Source organism: Eubalaena glacialis, chromosome X (assembly GCF_028564815.1).
Source record: "Eubalaena glacialis isolate mEubGla1 chromosome X, mEubGla1.1.hap2.+ XY, whole genome shotgun sequence".
Classification (NCBI taxonomy): Eukaryota; Metazoa; Chordata; class Mammalia; order Artiodactyla; family Balaenidae; genus Eubalaena; species Eubalaena glacialis.
The window spans coordinates 8,449,022-8,471,608 of NC_083736.1; the positions used below are offsets into that span (position 1 = coordinate 8,449,022).

The 22,587-nt window shown below is 39.4% G+C and overlaps 1 protein-coding gene across 4 annotated transcripts in view; it reads right to left on the minus strand.

Moving 5' to 3' along the window:
* Positions 1-22,587, minus strand: part of MID1 (midline 1) — a 376,934-nt gene that overhangs the window by 82,466 nt on the left and 271,881 nt on the right. For all 4 annotated transcript variants that reach the window (XM_061178725.1, XM_061178723.1, XM_061178726.1 and 1 more), the window contains exon 3: positions 3,505-3,600. In XM_061178725.1, the coding sequence (XP_061034708.1) occupies positions 3,505-3,600 (96 nt within the window). The remainder of the gene's footprint in view (positions 1-3,504; positions 3,601-22,587) is intronic.

The window sequence follows — 22,587 nt, forward strand, 5'->3', positions numbered from 1 at the left end:
ATGCTTCTATCTCTGAGTCCTAGACTGCCTTGGCCTCATACCCTCTGTCCTCTAGTTTTAAAAAAAGTTGGTACTTACTATCAAAAAGCTATTTCACTTGCTTGTTTAAAAACAAGCTATGAAAACAATGGGGATGGGGGTGGGAGACCTTCAGACTCTTTTCATTCTAAAGAAAAGCAGAAGTGAATCCCAGGAAGGAGGTGTGGACTTATAAGGATGTGGCATTTCCTCAGGATTTGGTGGGAATTCATTGATTTCATTTACAACAATTGAGAGTTGCCTCTGGGCTTTGAGTGTTTTTAGCTCCAGCTGGCACAGCGATTATTTTCCCCTGGAATGCTCATACCCGAACACAAGGACACCTTCAGGAAGAGGAAAAGGAAGAAATAAGGTCTAGGAACCTAGGATGTGAACCAGGAAATTCTTTTCCACTGCACTGATTTAAAAGACTGTCATGCTGGTGCCTAACAAATCCCACCACCTTTTTTGGAGTTTACTAGTGCTGGGACATTTTCCCTTGGATGTGTGATCGTTTTGTATCAAGATGTCCATACTATTTTCCCAATAACCAAAAATATCATTTCCTGAAAAGAGTTAGGGATGCTAATTGTAACTGAAATTTACACAGCGTTCCTCAAGCCCTCACTAAACCTTCAAAACCAAATAAAGTTCAAACTCAGATGCAATGTTAAAGTCCACTGAACTCTCATCTCTCCAAAGCCAGTTCCTACTTATCCACCCTCAAACACTTTCTATTCCTATAGAATGAACTCCTGGCTTTGTGTACATACATTTTCCCATCCCCATGCCTTGGTTTGCCCTGCAAGCAGAGCCTCTCCCGTGTCTCCACAGGCCCGAATGTTACATACCCTTGAAGGCAGCCTCAGATCGTGTACTACCTCCCCCAGCTGGAAGAAATTTCTCACTTCTCTGAAATTCCAAAGTATATAATCCCCACCTCTCCCATGGCAATTCGTTTTTCTATTTGGTCTTGCTCTTTCATCTTAGTTGAGATAGTAAGCTCCGTGTGGGCAGGGTCCTTTCCACCTAGCACAGGGCAACACACACACGGAGGACACTCCCCACGCATTAATGGAATGAACTAGTGCGACCACTTACCAAACCAAAGTAACTGACCTCAGGCAAAAGTTGACACCCTCACCCAGAAATATGTGTTTAGTGGACACAGCTCAGAGATCAACAGTGTCCAGAACAGGAAGAGCAGAAAGTCAGGTTAAGCTAAATTATCCACATCTTGGAAATAAGGCAAAAAGAAGACTGAGTCCTTCTGGTGTCATACTAGGGCAGACTCCATGAAGCCAGCCTAAGGAAGGGTCATCTGACTCTCCAGGCTGGGGTGTAACGGAGTTTGACTTTCTATTTACTATTGATGAGGGCTTAGTCTCTGCAAAGTTAAATGTTAACTTAGAGAAAACTGATGGTATGCAACTTATTTTGCTCAAATGTAATGATTTTATTGCCCCTTAGGTCACCAACCAGTTTTGCATTGAATTTAGCTATCTTACTCTAGCATTCTTTTCTCCCTACTACCTCCCAACCCCCATGTTTGTACGTATCAGTTTCTGATACGAATCCTCCTTTAAGCCAGCTTTATCATCTTGCTTATTCCTTCATCAAAGATTAAATAAATTTCGAGGCAGACTCATTCGATTATTATATGAGATTTAGATGCTCAATTTTAAAAAATTATACTTTGAGAATATGAATAACTATGAATAAGGGAACACGTAAAAATAGGTACTGCTGGTATCATTATTTTTCTACTTATAATTTTCTTTGATTTTTACCTAGAATCAATTTCCTAAATACCAAGTTTATTCACCCAGACACATTTCTTTCCATTCCAAAGGATTTATACAGAAATAATAACAGTGAATGGAATGAATATTCTTTACTCTTTGTCTAGAATAACTTCTAATGGCATGTACGTGTCTATTTGAAAGTCTGCTGCAATCAATTCAGTAATAGCTTTATTTTAAAAGCCTGTATGTCAACTAAATACCTAATCTTCTGAAATAAAAATAGAATCTGCTTGTATATTTTGTGAATGACACATCTATCTATCATTTGAAATTATTGAACATTACAGAATGTAATTTTACATGTTAGGATGAACAGCATTTTCGTAAGCTCAAGCCATACTAATATTGCATTAGGAGCAAGACAGTTGTTCTGAAATCACTAAAGGCCATAATAGAAACCAGACACTAATGCTTTAAGAAGTAACTAGCTGAAACTGAATGAAATAATCACCTAATCCATAATGCATTTGTAAGATTTTGCCATACAACACAGGTAATTTTTTCTTTTCTTTCTTTTTTTTTTTTTAACTGAAGAGAAATAATTCTTTCTTATGGTCCTAAACATCAAATGCTATCACATCATAAAAATAAAATATAGCACATGGATCATTTTTTTGTTCATCCATTTAATTCTATAATACATATTCACTTCACCCTATAATGAAAACATTATGCTTGTTCACTATTATTTACAATGTTGTTAAATCAGCAAGGCTCCAAATGCTCCCTCGAAAGATCATTGCCAAAAGCGAATCTGTTCTAAGGGGAGGGTTAGAAAGATCTGGGTTCTGCAACTCGCCCTTGCTGTCAGTGCTGCCTGCATGCTCTTGACTTAATCCCAACATGCTGCGGTTGTGGTCAATTTCATGGAAACATATCTGACAACCAAGATGTATTTAATACACACCTGTAGTGGGATGAATTGTATCCCCCCCAAGAAAAGGCATGTCCAAGTCCTAACCCCTGGTATCTGTAAATATGACCTTATTTGGAAATGGGGTCTTTGCAGATGGAATCAAGTTAAAGTGAGTTCATACTAGAGTAGGGTGGAGCCTAATCCAATGACAGGCGTCCTTGTAAGAAGGAGATTTGGACACAGACACAGAGACACACAGGGAGGAGGCCACGTGACGACAGAGGCCGAGATTAGAGTGATGCAGCCACAAGCCAAGGAACACCAAGGATTGCCTGCATCCACTAGGAGGTGGGAAGAGGCATGAGAGGACACTCCCCAAGAGCCTTCAGAACGAGCAAGGCCTTGCCAACACCTTGATTTTGGACTTCCGGCCTTCAGAATGGCAAGAGAATCAATGTCTGTGTTTTATGCCATCCAAGTTTGTGGTGATTGGTTACAGCAGCCCTCAGAAACTAATACAACACCTTTTAAATAGTGCTTTTTTGGGCTGTTCTTTGTAAGAGTGATTCAAATCTACAAGATTAGGAATGCTAAGGAAAGCTGGATCAGGGAGAGCTGTGATAGGAGCAGGGGCAGAGCAAAGCAGTGGATGGGGAGAGATTCTCGAAGGTTCTAGTTCCTTCTAATTTCATCCATGTTAGATATCTGGCTTCTGCAAAAACTCTGACTTTAAGAAGATTCCCATTGGAGAAATATAAAGGGTGAGGGTATGAAAACCGTGATCAAGCAGCTTTCATATGAAAAATAGCACACAGAGATACTCACCTCCACATGTTGACATGTTTGGATGAGTTTAGCCAACAGCGTCTCCAGTTCCGTGTTCCTCTTAATAAGGTTGGTGAGGTTACTCTCTAAGTTTTGCTGTTGAAAAAAAAGAGAGGAAAATATTATTCGGCATACTTTTAATACTTTAGTATATACAAAATTACTCATACTCAGGAAAATGGATACATTTTTAAAGAAATCTCAATGAAATCTACGCAGTTTCAAGTACTTATAGATTTAAACTGGATTTTGAAAAGTCACAGTGTAAAAGATTATTTTCAAAATGTTCAGATCTCACTCTTTTTGTTCCTGCTTCCTGTACGAACTCAGGCATATTTCACTGAATAATTAGTCATAGGTTATTTCCAGGTTGTGAACGAGGGAGAAAAGAGGTAATTGGATTTCTCATTCCTTTACCTGAATCAGAAATGGCAATAATAGAAGGAATATATTCCCACATCAAATCAACTACTGTTGGATTTTTAGAATTTACCATCTTATGGGCAGGCTGAGGTCAATCCACTGGAAGAAGGTCTGAACTGTCCAGCTATTGATGACACTATGGTCATTTATAGGCATTGATAAGAAGTCCTCATCATACACGTTTACTCATAGTACGTTTCACTGTACATGCTTCTATTCTTTGCCTATCAACCTATCAATGCCAGATCAAATTTCCTCGAATGCTACATTTTTCATATCACGGTCCTCCTTAAGAATCTAGAACTATTCCCTGTTCCTTTAGAACATCAAAATTTTTTGAAATTTCGTTTATTGAAGTCTAGTTGATTTACAATGTTGTGTTAATTTCTGCTGCCACATGCGGGATATACTCCACCATGTTTCCCCTCAGGTCCCCACTGCCCCCTCGCTCTTCCCCCCTCTCATGTCTGCATTTCCTTTCATTTCCGATCCTCGGAGACTTTCCACTTATGTTTAAGCTTGGTTATTATTCTTTAAAATCCATTTTAAAATATTTTATCTGTAATTCTCATGTGTTCAGAATTCAGAGGGAGGTTTGGGGCATTATTTCATCTAGACCGGAAGATCAACAGGAAATCTTCCATTTCGACTTTGAGACACTCAAAGGGTCTCAAATATAAATATTTTAAGGGAGAAAAAGAATCGTTTCTCCTTTGAAGGGTGGGATACCACAAAAAGTCAGAGAATGAACCAGACAGAGTGATTTAGGTGCAACTTAATGACCTCATGTTTGCATCAACGAAAAACTTGCTTTCAAAGCTCTTTACCACCAGCACAAAAGCCAAATGTTTTTCTACTGTTTGAATTAAACAAAGTGCAACCACTTTATGGTCCAAGACTAGAGAATAGTTTCGACGCCTTCCATTATTCAGTGTCTTTTACTTAGATATGACCACTTTACGGTATATTTGTCAACTTCTTTTTGTATGTTCGTCTTAGGGAATCCTTTTACTTTTCTTTTTGGCTGACCCATCAGAGCAGGAAATTACCAGGGAAATACATCATGAAAACTGTTTAAAGTTCAATTGTCATAGGTATGACTTAAGCTAGTCAGCAAGAGATCCAAATAAATATAATCTAACACATTTAGACTTTACAAACATCTGCTTGCTTTTCTCTCCTTTTATTAAGGATACATCATGTATAAAATCTGTTTTTAATCAACTAATATGCAGACTAAAGCCTGTGGTTTAAACACATTGACCTATCTAGATCCTTTGGGGTTATTCAAATTTAAATAGTACAAGTGTTACCGAAGTCCGCAAAGAATTACCAAGTCACTTAGAAGTATAATAAAAGGAAATGAAGCTGAGAGAGAGACTTGTTTCCAAGAGGTACCAAAGGGACTAACAACACTTTTCAAGAGAGCCCGGGTAATGGGCAGGTAACCAAATCCAGTCCTCAATGAACCATGCGTCCATAAGCTGCCACTACGGGGACTTCTGTGGAGTTTTCTCGAATTTAACTGTATCACTAACATCCTGTGTGGTGATCGGCAGGTCCTATAACCCCTTGATTTTGACTGTGCCTTGTGCAAACGAGAGATAACATTTTTTGGCATCAGAGTCTTGGGACTAAAGTGGATATAAGTATCTACTTCCCTATGGATATCTAAGGAATTCTACAGAGTACCCCCCAAAAAAGTTCTAGTTTCCTGTTCTCACCTCGAAAACATCAATACATTTCCATCTCCTTATGGAGCTGAACTTTGTAGAAGTCCAAGGAGTCAGGCATGAGTGGCCACACATGTAGAGTGAGGAGCCTGGGGCCATGACCCCAGCTGAATTCTCCTGGACAAATGACGCTTGGGCTCAGTTTTCCCATCCATGATGTGTAGACACAATAAATGCACCCATTTATGCTATTGTTCAGTTCAGAGGAGAAAATGAAAACACACCAGGAACTATACAAATGCTTGTTGAAGAAATCATGAATTCTAGGGTGAAACATTGTTTGGTGTCAGTACCAGACACTACGGGGGCCAACCCCATGCCTCAGGCAGTCACCGTTCTCAAGCTTGCTGGTGGCTTTTTGCTGCAAGCACCTGTTCCTTCAGGCTCTAGGGCTTTTTCTGGCCCCAGGCAGGGCAGGCAGGGGGGTGCTGGGGAGGAGAAGGGAGGTTGATGCCCCTAGGAGCAGCCCTCATCCAGCAACTATTGGCAGTTGGTGGATGAACTGCCCAGCTTCCTCACCTCCAGGTGGGATCACTCTGATTCGTGTTTCAGAAACTCTCCCGAGCGCCCGCACTTGTAGGAGCCCGATGCCCACAGCAATCGCCTGCTCCTGACCATGCCCTCTTTCCGCTTCCTCTCCTTCTCTGTTCCGCCTCCCCTCTCCCTTCCAGATGCTTCCGGGATCACCTCCCAATTCGAATTCTGAGTTAGGGTCTTCTGGGAGAATTCAACTAAAACTTTTTCCATAGACATCCTAATCTGTTAGTTTTGAGTATTCCTTCTTATGAGGAATAGCCAAATTAACAGAAGATTGTATTGCTTTTGAAAGATATTTGCAAATACAAGGGTTTGTTTTCTCTTCCCTCTTTCTAACCTTTTGTACAGATCACATAGCCTCCAAATTCCAGGCTCTAAACCAGCAGTGTTATTAGAAATACAGTGTGAGCCCCAAATGGGAGTCACGTTTAAAATTTTCTAATAGTCATATTTTTTAAAAAAAAATAAAAAAGAAACAGGTAAAATTAATTTTAACAATATATTTGACTTAACTCAATTTCCAAAATAGTATTATTTCAACACATAATCAATATTTTAAAACTGATGAGCTCTTTTACATTCTTTTTCTTTCTTTTTACTAAGTCTTTGGCATCTGGTGTGTGTTTTACACATATAACATATCTTGATTCACAACGGCCACATTTCAAACACTCAGCTGCCACATGTGGCTTGTGGCTACACTACTGGACAGCACAGCATCCGAGTCTAGAACAGGGGTCAGCAAAGCTTTTCTGCAAACGGCCAGGTAGTAGTTTAGGCTTTGTTGGCCATATGCTCTCTGTCGCAGCTACTCGATTCTCCCGTTTTAGTAAGAAAGTGGCCATAGACAATGTGTCAGCAAGTGGGCAGGGCTGTGTGCCAATAAAACTTTATTTACAAAAACAGGTGGTGGGGCTTCCCTGGTGGCGCAGCGGTTGAGGGTCTGCTTGCCAGTGCAGGGGACACGGGTTCGTGCCCCGGTCCGGCAGGATCCCACATGCCGCGGAGCAACTAGGCCCGTGAGCCACAACTACTGAGCCTGCGCGTCTGGAGCCTGTGCTCCGCAACGAGAGAGGCCGCGACAGTGAGAGGCCCGCGCACCGCGATGAAGAGTGGCCCCCGCTTGCCACAACTAGAGAAAGCCCTCGCACAGAAACGGAGACCCAACACAGCCAAAAATAAATAAATAAATAAATAAATTTATAAAAAAAAAAAAAAAAAAAAAAAAAAAAAAACAGGTGGTGAGGGAGATTTGGCCCATAGGCCAAGCTCCTTCCTGGGCCCGGGCACATGCTCTTCCCTCTGGAATGCATCTGCATGGCAGGAAATAATTCTACTACCAAGGAGAGAGCATAACAAAACCACAGTATGTATTGAGTACCTGCTGTATACCCATCATGGCTTAGTCCCTTCCCATTATAAATCCTCAAATATTCACTGTGGGAACAATTAGCATGGAAAACTGAATATTCATTGGAGAACACTTCTGAAATTGAATGTAGTAAATCAACTAACTAGTAAGTTCACTTAGCAACTATTATAGATTGTTAAAACAACGACTTCTACCCTTTAAGGCTTTTCTCATTGGTAATGTTGAGTCTGAACCCAAGAAGAGGGACTTGACAGTTTAGAAGCATTCTGAAGGGATGCTGTACGACTCCATTAGATCACAAGATCTCAGGGAAGGCAAATACTACACATTGTTGAATAAACAAGCGTTTACGTGACTAGACAGTCTAGCAATTATCACTGACACATCTATTTCAAATTCTACCTAAAATCAAGCTGTTCCTAGCCTTAATTCATTATCTCTCTCCGGGTATTTTTTTATAGCACTCCTCTTACTCTATGAAGGGAAAGGAAGTCTTTGTTGAGAAAGACAAGGCTTTTTTAAGTGTGCGACTATTTGTTGTAATTCAACACGCCCCCTCCTGCCATGCCATCACCACCAAAGAAGAGGAATATAAATAATTCAAAATGGTCCTTCTAAAGGTAAAGATGCAACGAGTCAGATTTCGTTTCTTCATATTAAGCAAAAGATTGGGTACAAGTCAAACTTGTGAAAGACAACCTTGTAAAACATGTGTTGCTTCAAGAATGAGGCTCCCCTGCATACTTTCTCCGGAAAGGATGACTAATTTTTCCTGTAATGTTTGTTTTAACACATACACTTCTAATGCATTTTCATGGAGCCAGACTCAACCTCCTGGGTTGATCACTGAACAATCATGGCAGGATAGCTGATGTTACAACCCATCTCAATACAAGCCTTTAGGCATGGATATGGACACCAGCTGAGAATAGTAAATCCAACTTAACAGATGAGCTTTGTACTTCTACATACACTGAGACCCAATCAAATAGCAAGGTAAGCAGACAAAAATAGCCCTCATTTTAGCCTTTGGAGACCTGTACCTAAGAGTCAGATTACAGGGAATGAATGACTTGTCATTGAGCACTACTATGGAAATGTATGCCTGAAACAGGAGATTTCAGTAATTCCTTTCGGGTTTGTCCGGGCCTAAAGAATGTTTGCTCTTATTCTGAAGTCAACGCTTCAGAATGTCTTTAAAGTATAATATTAAGTCTGGATACCTTTCAAGGCAAACACAGATCTGGCTTGTTCCATTCCATAATATTCAGAGTGACACTCAGGAACTGTGTTCATAGCCCTGACACCCAACACCGCCCCTCCAGCACAACCAGGATATGAACACGTCGAGTGCCACCATCCGTATATTTTTTTCTAACGAACTTTAATCACAATCCTTAATATAAAAACACACCCGTATTAACACATGCCACCTGCATAAAAGCATAAATTCTTAACATGTAACTAAACTCTTAAGATGTTTTAATTACGTTGCAGGAATTTAAGGCTATCTTCAGGTTCAACTCATGACAGACCGCAAATCTGTGTGATTTATGCTGGTTTGATTTTTTAATGCCTTTTTTTCATTGGTTATGATAGTTAACATTTCCAAATGCCCTGGCAAGACAGGTCGCCCAGGGAGCTTCAAAAACATAATAAAACCCAATCTGCATACAAATTTAAGTCTAGTGTTCCATGGACGACAATTTAAGCCATTTTGATATGCAATACTGTATTTACCTTGTCAGGTTTTATTTGATATTTCTATATTAACACCACAGAATCTGCACCATATATTTATAAATTCCATCGTCAGGAGTTCAGTGTTTATTACTGTAATCTGGTAGTCAATGATATACAGAGAACAATTTTTAAATACCGTTTACGGCCTAGAAGAACTTTCAGATGTTAACGGAGATAAATAAATCTCTTAGTATAATTATATTCATTTAGTTGTAATTTTAGCAGATCCAACGATGACTACTTATTTCCAGGTATTAGAGATGTGAGTGGCCCTTCTTGTTCATGCCTCATCCCTCGGCCCTATTTCTGCCTGTAGTAAGAGAGCTGAGCAACTGACCAATAACACGTCTGTCAGTTTTGAGAATCAATATTGAGTGAAGGGAGCTGGACTCCTAGGAAGCTTTGAAAGTCTCTGAACTTAAAAATAATGATCTCCTACAAACTAGTGGTTACCAGAGGGCAGAGGGAAGGGGAGAGGGACGATATAGGGGTGGGGGGCGGGGGGGGGGGGAAAGGATTATTATGGGATTATATGAAATCATGTGTGTGAAACTTTTGAAAACTGTAAAGCACTCTAGAATTTAAAGACTCTTTCATTCAATAAAAAAGGAAGATCTCGATTATTAAAAAAAAAAAAATTGATCTCCTAAGAGAAATGTTTTAGAGAAAATGACTATGACTTTTATCATTGGAACGTACGGGAAGCATTTTGTAAGATGACAGCATAGGGGTAAGAGCCATGAAGGTCCAATATGGCAGCCGTCCTGCTGTCTTCTCTGGCACTCTGGGCTGCCATAGCGGATCCATGGGGTCGTCTCAAGAGAGGTGACCAATTTGTCAGTCAAGAGTTAGATGGTGAAAAGATTATGGGACTATTGGAAAACAGACTAATAGTAGTTAGTTATTTTGATCAAGTGAGAGCTTTCAAGTTGGGGAGATATTTAATCTCCTAAACCAAGGGTCGGCAAACTACAGCCCACAGGCCAAATCCTGCCCGCTGTCTATTTTTCTATGGCTTGCCAGGTAGAAATGGTTTTTATGTTTTTAAATGATTTTTTTTTAATCAGAAGAAGGATAAAATTTTGTGACACATGAGAAGTATATGAAATTCAAATTTCTTTGTCCATAAAGTTTCGTGGGAGCACAGATACTCCCATTCGTTGATGGTTTCTCTCTGCTTTTGTGCTACAATGACAAAAACTGAGTACTGGCCCTTTACAGAAAATTGCTGTCTCCTTGAAAAAAAAAAATCTTAAAAAAATAATCCACGGCCCTCTTATTAATTAATACAGAGTATTTTCTCTATTGGTCCAAACCACTTAAAAATTTCAATGTAACTCAATTTGCTTAACATGAGAGTGTAGGAGTATGGCTAAAATTTCAATCATTCAGGTACTCAAAACTCTAAAGGAGAAGATCTGTTGGATACCCAAATAATTTTTAACTCACAAAAGAAAAAAAATAGCATTAAATCACCGGTAAAATGCAATGTCTGAATAAATTCCTCTGCAACCTTTGTTCAGAGAAGCAGAAGATTCAGACCAGGAAAGAGTAAGAAAGGATCTTAAGTTGGATCAAGGTTGCTATAGCAAGAACATGGTCAAAAGTGAGTAAAGAAGACAATGGGCATACATCTGGAGAAAACTCTAATTTGAAAAGATACATGCACCCCAATGTTCATGGCAGTGCTACTCACAATAGCCAAGAAGTGGAAACAATTTAGATGTCCATCGACAGATGAATGGATAAAGAAGATGCGGTACATCTATACAATGGAATACTACTGAGTCATAAAAAAGAATGGAATAATGCCATTTGCAGCAACATGGGTAGACCTAGAGGTTAGCATACTAAGTGAAGTAAGCCAGACAGAGAAAGACAAATATATGATATCACTTATATGTGGAAACTAAAATATGATACAAATGAACTTATTTACAAAACAGACACAGATTCACAGACACAGAAAACAAACTTAGGATTACCAAAGGGGAACATGGTGGGGGGGATTAATTAGGAGTTTGGGATTGGCAGATGCAAGCTACTGTGTATAAAACAGATAAACAACAAGGACCTACTCTATAGCACAGGCAACTATATTCAATATCTTATAATAAACTATAATGGAAAAGAATATGAAAAAGAATACACACACACACACACACATATATATAACAATCACTGTGCTGTACACCAGAAACTAACACAACATTGTAAACTGACTATACTTCAATTTAAACAAAAGGCACAGCACAAGGATTAGTCAGTTCTTTCCATTCTGCAAATAAGTGTAAAGTGTTGGGTTGTGAGTACACCTCCAATGTGCAATTACTCATCGATTGCTGTTTCCATCAGTTTTCTTTTCCTCAGTATCTTTTTTCTTAATCATAAAATACACCTCAAAGGAGAGCTTAGAGCACTGGATAATTAATGTCTTTAAAATCTCCTGATGTTGATGGATGTCATACACGTTGTTTGTATATGTCACTTCAAGCTTTACTTCCTCCATCACTCAGAGATTGAATAATTTTGATTTTATCCCCTTTTCTCTGTCTTAAGTAGATGATGACATTGCTAGATACTCATTAACAAACATGTTCTGGCCTTTCTACTTAAGTAGGGTTTTAACTGATACCATCAAACATTTTTACCACACCTGAATGTCTCATGGTGGATGCTTAGCCTTCGATGAATGGAAACATTTTTTTTTACATTTTTATTCTTAAGATACTGTGGGAAGACCAAACCTTTTTCTAAGCCAGTACCTATACTTCATGCTGACTGAAGTGAATATATCGAATGTATTTCAAACTAAAACAGTTGAGTCTTTAATCTAATAATTTTGCATAGGTAACTATGATTTGCTTTGTTTCTACAGCAATTTTTATTTCCTCAAATTTTTAGGTTTTTCCATAATTCAAAAAGATACAGGTACCGCAATGTTCATTGCAGCACTATTTACAATAGCCAGGACATGAAAGCAACCTAAATGTCCATCGACAGATGAATGGATAAAGAAGATGTGGCACATATATACAATGGAACATTACACAGCCATAAAAAGGAATGAAACTGAATTATCTGTAGTGAGGTGGATGGACCTAGAGTCTGTCATACAGAGTGAAGTAAGTCAGAAAGAGAAAAACAAATACTGTATGCTAATGCACATATATGGAATCTAAAAAAATGGTACTGATGAACCTAGTGGCAGGGCAGGAATAAACACGCAGACGTAGAGAACAGACTTGAGGACCCGGTGGGGGGTGCAGGGGGGAGCTGGGACGAAGTGAGAGAGTAGCACTGACATATATACACTACCGAATGTAAAATGGATGGCTAGTGGGAAGCTGCTGTGTAGCACAGGGAGATCAGATCGATGCTTTGTGACGACCTAGAGGGGTGGGTTGGGAGGGTGGGAGGGAGGCTCAAGAGGGAGGGGATATGGGGATATATGTATACATATAGCTGATTCACTTTGTTATGCAGCAGAAACTAACACAACATTGTAAAGCAATTATACTCCAATAAAGATAGATATAAAAAATAATTTTAAGTTTTAGAGGAATATGCCTTTTCTGGACCAGCTGCTGAAAATGAATTAAAATTCAATACATTGTCAGCTTTGCTCTTGAATTTGTGGCATTCCCAAAAAGGGTTCATGATGTTCACAACAGTCATATCCCCATCTGGGTAGTGGGAAAAGTATTAAAGTCAAGGGAGGTTACAATCTTCGACTAAAAAAATATACAGATTAAAATTCCATTCCATCCAAAGTGGGTCTGGTCTGTTAAGAATTTACAAAATCAATGTTGTGTAAGAGAATTCCCCATTTGGGACAGCCTAGAGAATCAAAGAAGAATATGAAAGCATGGCATTGTTTCTCAGCCCTGAGTAACCTTCAAAGACAGAACCTTCCTTGGGTTTCAGGCGTTTGACTCTCAAATTCCTTGAATTCATTGCATCCTTCATCCCTGACTTCACCACCTTTACTTAGCCATTTCCTCTGCTTTTAGTAGGACTGAGGCTGTCTTTGTCCAATCAAAGTGAGTTGACTGAGTCCAAATTAAAGCAACATGAAAGTTATGGAAGGAAGGAAGGAAGCAAGATGACAACCATCCACTGGGTGAGTGGTTCCCACCCTGGCCTGCGCTCTGCCCTCACTTGGGGGGCTACACAAATACCATGCTTGGTCTACACCCCCTTCCCAACCAGAGAGTATGAATTACTTAGATTGGGGTGAGGTCCAGGGATTGGGATCTTTAAAACTCCTCAGGAGATTCTAACGTGCAACCAAGTGTGAGAACTCTTGCTCAAAACCAGGTTGCCAAGTCGCTGGATTGTGATACAGTGTACAAAAATTAATCATGTACTCAATTTACTAGTTTTACACTTTAAGAGTTATTCAGAATAAAAGGAATATTTTTGTAATGCAGCATATGTACATAATAAGTGCGGGAATAAAATTATATATAGCTACACTAGAACTGTGAATTTATGTGAATGTATCATAGGAAATCCCAGGAACTTTACTGAAACAGTGCTCTGCAGGGAACACTAACTATTACTGTTAAGAAATTCAGAGGGGGACTTCCCTGGTGGCGCAGTGGTTAAGAATCCGCCTGCCAATGCAGGGGACACGGGTTCGAGCCCTGGTCCGGGAAGATCCCACATGCCGCGGAACAACTAAGCCCGTGAGCCACAACTACTGAGCCTGCACTCTAGAGCCCGTGAGCCACAACTACTGAGCCCACGTGCCACAACTACTGAAGCCCGCGCGCCTAGAGCCCGTGCTCTGCAACAAGAGAAGCCCCCGCAATGAGAAGCCCGCACACCGCAACGAAGAGTAGCCCCCGCTCACCACAACTAGAGAAAGCCCGCACACAGCAACGAAGACCCACGCAGCCAAAAATAAAATAAATAAATAAATAAAAGTAAAAAAAGAAACTTAGAGGGCTTTTTTGACTTGAAAATATAGGGGAATGCTTTGTTGAATCATTCAAGTATGATTGTCTAAAAATATGTCTAAAAATGTCTAAATGTAATGTCTAAAATAATTAATGTCTAAAAATAATTCCTGAGTGGTTACCTCAGTTTATACTTTGAACAGTATTAGTAGCATACAAATTTGGTTTGTTGATTTTAAGTCATTACTTCCCCAGAAATATAAGAGAAGCAGACTGTAGATGTTTATAATTAAACAAGATTTTTTATATGGTAAATTAAACATTTAGGGAAAAAAATTTAAGGATTCTAATGACAAAAGCATAGATTCATTCCCCTACCCAGATTCTTTTAAAGGTCAACAGAGGCAATGCAACTGCCCTGAGGACAAGAAACTCCTCTGTGGTTTAAAAGGTAAAATGCAAATGCCTGAAATGATGGAAACCACAGGGCTAACATTTAATTCCTTCCATCTTTGCTTTAGTATTGCTTCTTTGATGGATGGCCACCTGTCTGCTAGTTAAAACAACAACAAAAACAATCTGGAGAGTTAATTATTTAATTTGCAGTGCTTTACAACAAATTATTAAGCCATTTTCCCAGAGTTGGTTTGTATACATATGACTAAAGACAATTTAAGGGTCATTGTATTTAAAAAATGAACTAACTCTCATTTCCCTGGAATATATTTTAATTTACATATACAGTGTTTTGCTAAAAGGAAAGACAAAGAATGAACGTCACTTAAAAAATGTTTTTAAAGTCAGTTGCTTTTAACCCACTGGGAGAAAACGGTCCAATATTCAGAGAACTTGGAGGAGACTTGCCGGTTATAAGACTCGTGAATTACAAAGTCTCATCTTGTCCTATCTGTAGAGTCTAGAACAGAGACCAGGAATTCCTGGGTCAACAGCAACAGCTTCCCCAGGGAGCTGGTTGGAAAGACAAATTCTTAGACCTGCTGAATCAGAAACTCTAGAGGTGGGGGGGGTCCAGCAACCTGTGGTTTAATAAACCCTTCAGGGGATTCTGTGATGGCTAATGTTTGAGAACCACTTACACGAATGTTGTAACATCCTTCAGTGTGTGTGTCTGGGCGGGGAGGTGGTTAAACATTTTAAAGACAGGAAAAGCTACAGGTAAGTGATTCCCATACTGCTCTTTCCACCTTGCCTTTCTCATGGACACCTTTGGATCTTATTACTCAGTCTCTGTCATCAGGCCCTATTCTTGGGCTTTCCCCAGGTTCCTTGGTCTCCACTGGGGAACAAACAGGAAGCATAATGGAAGAGGGTGCCAGCCAAGACATAGGGACAAAGGAGGGCTGGAGAATTTGGGAGGTGGGGGAAGATGACCCAACGTCATGGCAGGGGGAAGGTTTGGGAATGGATGTGCACCTCACTCATCCATGCTTTTTACCCCTTCACCATTGGCCATTCCAAATTGCTTTTTCTAATAAAAACATACACAGAACTCAGATGTTCAGAATATGCCAGAAAAAAAAAAAACAAAACAGTCTTGGTGAAGTTGCCCTAGTGTATTCTCGATTACTTATAAATGCTGTTTAAAAAAAATTTTTTTGAGTGGTGTTGAAAGGGGGAGAGGGCACTCAGCCAGCTGAGGACCCAAACTCATTTGTTTTTGACGAAAATACAATGTCCCCCCCCCCACTGGCTGGAGTAAGTGCACCTCACCTCCTGAAGATTTCGTTTGACACTAAATGTATAAAGCTGAAAGCCAACATGTTAAACTTTGCCCTCAGAATTTCTTAGTGTGACCTTTGTCATTTGATTTTCAAATGTCTGTGACTTGGTCAACCACTGTGATAGGACATACGACATCAGAGACTGCTCAATAATTAAGTGGCGGTAGTAAATCACACGTAGCGGCCGTCCCCTAACCACTGTCTTCCTCCAACGTCTTTTATTGGAATGAAGTGTCACTTAATATGGCTAATGAATACATTTTCGAATCAAAGGCATTTACTATAAAGGCAGACTTTCACACCGTGTATTTTTGACTGCAAGCAAGTTTTTCACCAGAACGTGTTCTTTCCATCTCCAAACAATTATGACACAGCAGTGACTTCAAATATACACATTCCCTCAGTAAATGCATTCTCTTTTACAGCTTTGATTCTCTCCTCTGTCCTGATAATATTCAAATTTTGATCTCAGATCTCAAATCTGACCGACTCTTAGCTATGATGATCCCTTGTTATTTTAAACTCACCATTCTTAACTGCATCATGTGCCCCTTTGAAATTTCTTCCTACTTTCTACTTTCTAGTCTTTACAGAGGATATAAAGGATATTACCATTCCCCAGGTGAGCACCGGAACATCACCTGAGACTCGGACCTCTCATTCGTGCCTTCTCTTAATCACTCTCTAAGGCTGTTTGGTTGCTCATTAAAAGACCCTTTGGCTTCAGCCTTCCCTTTTCTTCCAAGGTTACTACTCTAACCATCTTCTTCCATGAATTGCTGGTTTTCATTCCTCTAATTTTTGCCCAGCCAGTCGGGTCCATGCATGGCCACCAAAGTCATCATCCCAGTAAGCTTGTATTTTACTGCACCATCACATTCTCAAAAGTTCAAAAAGCTGTCCATTCTTAAAGGATTAAGCTCAAACTCCCGAGTTGGGATGCAAAGTCCTCAAAACTATAGTAGGTTTAATAATTCTAAAAGATACATGCACCCCAGTGTTCATTGCAGCACTATTCACAATAGCCAAGACATGGAAGCAAACCTAAATGTCCACGGACAGATGAATGGATAAAGAAGATGTGGTATATTTATACAGTGGAATATTACTCAGCCATAAAAAAGAATGAAATAATGCCATTTGCAGCAACATGAATGGACCTAGAGATTATCATACTAAAGAGAAGTCAGACAGAGAAAGACAAATACCATATGATACCACTTACATGTGGAATCTAAAAAAAAAACAAAAAAAACACAAAGATACAAATGAACTTATCTACAAAACAGAAACAGACTCACAGACTTCGAAAACAAACTTATGGTTACTAAAGGGGAAACGTGGTGGGGAGGGATAAATTAGAAGTTTCGGATTAACAGATACACACTACTATATATAACATAGATAATCAACAAGGACCTACTGTATAGCGCAGGGAACTCTACTCAATACTCTGTAATAACCTACATGGGAAAAGAATCTGAAAAAGAATGGATATATGTATATGTATAACAATCATTTTGCTGTACACCTAAAACTAATACAACATTGTAAACCAACTATACTCCAATATAAAATAAAAAATTAAAAGAAAAACTGTAGTAGGTTTAGAATTTCCCCAGTAGAAGCCAGCTATAGCTACCACCGCCCTGCACAATGAACATTCAACTTCAGTTACAATGGATTCCTTATTGGTCAAGAACTGCAACATCCGTTGCGCCTTCTGAGCCCCTGGCTGCATCTTTCCACCAATCTAGAATTTTTTCATTCCCCCCATGGCAGCTCAGAATCTAGCAGAGGGCTAGAGGCACCAATAAATGCTTATTCAATAAAGGAGGACGTGAGTAATATTCATGCAACTAAAGGTTTTCTATCTGTAACAGAAATCACATCAAGCCAAATCTTCATTCTATTTCAACATTGGATAGGATTAAATCATACCTTTCTGAAGACATCAATACATATTTGAGACATCAAGCCAGAGTTCACTAAATCATAAAAACACTTTGATTAAATTAGTTTCAGAAATTGCTCTCCGGCCAAGGAACTATCTACTACGCAATGGATCAGGCAATAAATCTTAGACTCTATGTGCTGACAGGTGTAAGATGATTTATTGAATTGTAAGACAAGGAATTGTGAAGCATTACTAAGAAAATACACACTCTCTTCCAACACAACATGATTTTACTCAACAAAAGCAATTTAGGAGGAAACTGTACTATTAAAATAATAGCAAACGCTTCCCATACAGCTCTAATTCTATGCATTAAAAATAATCCAGGAATGAAATCATTAGATCGTGCTGCTGGCTGGAGATCAGACAGATGACTTAATAATGATCCATCTCCGTCAAATAAAGCTCATCTCTGTCTGGTAATAATCAGAGAATTTACACTACCAGTAACCTCCAATACTTCTTCAACCACATGTTAGCACTGTGATTTTTCTCTTGTATCCAATTTTTCTTTGCAGTATTACTCTATTTTATATAATGACAACTAAAGAAACTTAGCTGCATATTTAACTTTCTCTTCCTGATTAAAGTTGATTACAGTGGTTTCCTGAATTTTAACATTTAATCAGTTTTCTTGAAAATTAATACTATTTACAGCTATAGTTTCCCCAACAACGAAACAATCAGACATTTTAAATTTTTTTAAAAATGAAGGGCGGGGGAGGGATAAATTAGGAGTTTGGGATTAATAGATACAGACTATTATATATAAAATAAACAACAAGGTCCTACTGTATAGCACAGGGAACTATACTCAATATTTTGTAATAATCTGTAAGGGAACAGAATGTGAAAAAAATAGATATTTATGTATGTATAATGGAGTCACTTTGCTGTACACCTGAAACTAACACAACACTGTAGATCAACTATACTTCAATAAAAAAAATTAAAAATAAATAAATAAAAGTAAGCTGGTACAAAACCAGAAAAAAAATTTTTTTAATGTATCTAAGGGGAACTGCATGTAGGTTTAATGAAACGTGGCATCTTTGGTGCTCAGGATACAAAGGTAAACCGGAGCGTCATGGGAGGGATTGATATGATTATGCCACAGCATATACGCAGAACAGCTTGGAGGTGGACCAATCAGAAAGGCATGTTTTGTGTTGTCAGGATGGAATGATATTGCTAGAGAATTTGATAGTCCTGCTATTGGTCTCTAGCTCCCCAAGTGTATTCTACACCAAAATCCTAGATCTAGAAAACAGGGCCCCTTAGGAGCCCACTCTAGGATGGTATGCCAAAGAGATTTGATTCTGGCTACAGCCAGCCCTTGGGATCAGAGCGAGGCTAAAAGATAGCAGGTTAAGTGGGTTCCTGGCTCCTTGTGGAATCTAGATTTGCTGGCCTGAATCTTAATGACCATTTAGTTCCTGAGACTTTACAGAGGAAATAAATCAGGGCCAGTGGTTGGTTATTGGACATGCAACACCACAAGTGGGTCTATTACACTCCTGATATATGGACAACAGAGTGATTGGGCCTATGTTCACCACCACTGTACAAGTGCTTTATGAGATGGGAATGGAAGCTCGGATAGAGGCAGACCCCTGCATGCTGCCTGCAGAACTTTAGAGAGTAGACCCCTTTAGAGGGCCTTTGCAAGGTTCCAAGATCTAGGAAGTTCCCAGATCCTTCAGAGCACCAAGTACTTATGAAATCAGTCCAGAGAGTTCTGCCTGTGATCTTAGTCTGTCTCCTGCGCTGTCAGGATTCCACGCCAGTGGTTCTAGCTGTTGTTTGCAGAACGCTCAGTGGGTCATAGAAAGAGGTTCAGAAAGAAACTAGTTCAATGATGGAATCTGATGCATTGCTTCAAGGTATGAGAGTCAGTTTGTCCTTGATCATCTGAGACAGAGTATCTCATCCTTGGAGTCATAGGCCATGAAGTTGAATATATGGTGTGGGTAATGAGAATTCCACCCAAATAGTCGATTTGGTGAACATTAAATCTCCCAGTGCCAACGTCCTCTAGTAACACATACTGACACTCTCCCTGCCTCTTCTTATAGTTAGAGGACTTCAGGTGGAAAAGATGTAAACTCCCTTGAAGGAAAGCGTCATTAGGACAGGACTCCTGTCTCTCTTTTTCCCCACTGGATTCAAAGTACCTAACGCCATGTTTGTTGCATAGTAGATTCTCAACAAATATTTGCTTTAAAAAATGGGTGGATGGGTGGGTGAGTGGGCAGATAGATGGCAGGGTAGGTGGAGGAGGGTTCCTACAGAGTTTGGGAAAATAATTCGACACATTAGTCCCAAATCCTGAGAATGAATTTAGGGGGTACAGAAAGTTCTCCGATTACAGAGCTACGCTGGTGCTGCCTGGGAGTTGGAAGTTTTTCCAGTTCCCTCAAATGGGCACTTCTGATTCTATTGAGAGCTTTCTGGAAGGATCCATTCTGGCATTCTATGGAAGATACCAAAGGCAGTAGGCCTGTCTCCTTCTCTGTTAAAAACCTTAATTCTTTCCTGTACTTGTGCTGAAAAGAAAGGCCTCGCTCCCAGGGCTCCATCACCGCCTCTTTGCCTAGAAAGTTGCTGTTGCAACTTAGCAGATGAAAACCAGCAGACACTAGTTTGGGGATTACAGACAAACAGAAAACGTGGAGTTCAGGTGCTAGTAACACGTTTTCCCTCCAGTCATTCACAGCTGGTTATTCCAACTTCTCAATATCTAAAATCACTAACTTTAAAACTTGAATCTGAAGAAAATATTCTTCAAGGTACTCTGAAGCGGGCTACGTGCAGGCCATCCCTTTTGATAACCAATTACATGCATCGAGATGGAAAAACAGGAAGAAGTTGTCACTTGATAAGCATTTTCCTTCCTTTAGTCCTAAAGTACAACGAGGGTTTAAAAATGAGGACACGAAAGTCATTTTACTTGATTTGCATTTTGTAGTATAGCCAAGTATCTCCTCAACACATCAGCCTGAAATTGTAGTTTAGTTTCTGTTACAAGAAGTTTCCGAGAAGTGTAAGAGGAAATTACAGAAATGAGTTCAAATCACAAAATAAAAACCCTAAGGGTGAATTTTCTGAGCACAGGTAGGCAAATTAAGGGATGGATAGAGGAATGTGGGAGGGTAGGGGCTGTAAGGGAGAAAACCTTACTTCAAAGACTTCTGGAACCTTCCAGAGCTAGGTATTTCCACTGGATTTTTCAGGCCTAATCAGACTCCCTAGGACTCTGGTTTGTTTATTTCCAGGCAGCCATTTTACCACTTGACTTAAGAGTCAAATCCATCTGGGGAGTTTTTTCACCACTAATGGAACCTAGTGTGGATTATGTTCTTATGGCATAAGATGGAATTTGGCAAAATCAATGGCCATTTGACATGGTTAACACACTTCTGGATCATATCAATTAAAGCCTTCATAGAATTTTCACCTAAATTAAACATTACAAATGTACAGCTGGAAGGCAGGTTCAAAAAAATCTCAACTGTATACATTACAACCATTAATGTGTTTTGCAGATTTTTTTTTTTAAGTTGGGATGAATCCAAATTGACCATGTGCATGCTGTCTTTGGCAATCATATGGTTTTTCCAAAACAATTATAAAAATAAAAGAAACATTTGCTCCTTGCTCCTAGTGTATACAGTGTCTCCATAGGGTACTTTGTGCTCTTAGAATAAGTGCTCAAGACCTTAAAAAAATGTCGTAGCCCATTATTTACCAATGTCTGCCAGTTTTAAGAAATGAAAGGGCTACAGTGAGGGCTTCTGGGGTGGGAAATTTAAGACTTAATGTGGTGATTAACATCAGAAATAGTATCTAGGGCTTCCCTGGTGGCACAGTGGTTAAGAATCTGCCTGCCAATGCAAGGGGCACGGGTTTGAGCCCTGGTCCGGGAAGATCCCACATGCTGTGGAGCAACTAAGCCCATGCGCCACAACTACTGAGCCCGCGTGCTGCAACTACTGAGCCCGTGCTCCGCAACAAGAGAAGCCACCGCAATGAGAAGCCTGTGCACCACAACGAAGAGTAGCCCCCGTTCGCCGCAACTAGAGGAAGCCCGCACGCAACAACGAAGACCCAACCCAGCCAAAAATAAATAAATAAATAAAATATTTTTTTTAAAAAAGAAAGTGTCTAAACCAAAACTGAAGAATAAAAGGGTTGAATTGAACCCTTGCTGCTCTAAATACATTCTTTCCTTCAACTAATATGAATTTATAATGAAAACTAAAAAATTTTAAATGATCATAGATTAAACATAGCAGCCAGGTTTACTAGACGGTAACATCCTTAATGACAAAAGTACCTTTGTGCTAATCTTAGTGTCTTCCCCTCTGAACACTGTGTAGGATCAATAAATATCTAAATTGCAATGGAACATAAATGGACCTTGGTGCTGGGAGTAACTGAAGTACTCCATTCCATTCTATTTCACATGCAACAGATTTCAAAGATACTCCAACCATGTCACTTTGGTAGGAGCCACCATAATTACATTTGAGTTTACTTTTCTTAAACAGTTTTTAGGGCAACTCAATTCCAGTTCATTAAGTCAAAGTCTTAGTTCAACTAACATGTACCAAACATATAATAATCCTCCCTATATGACACACTCACTGGTCTATAAATGCTCATGATAAAA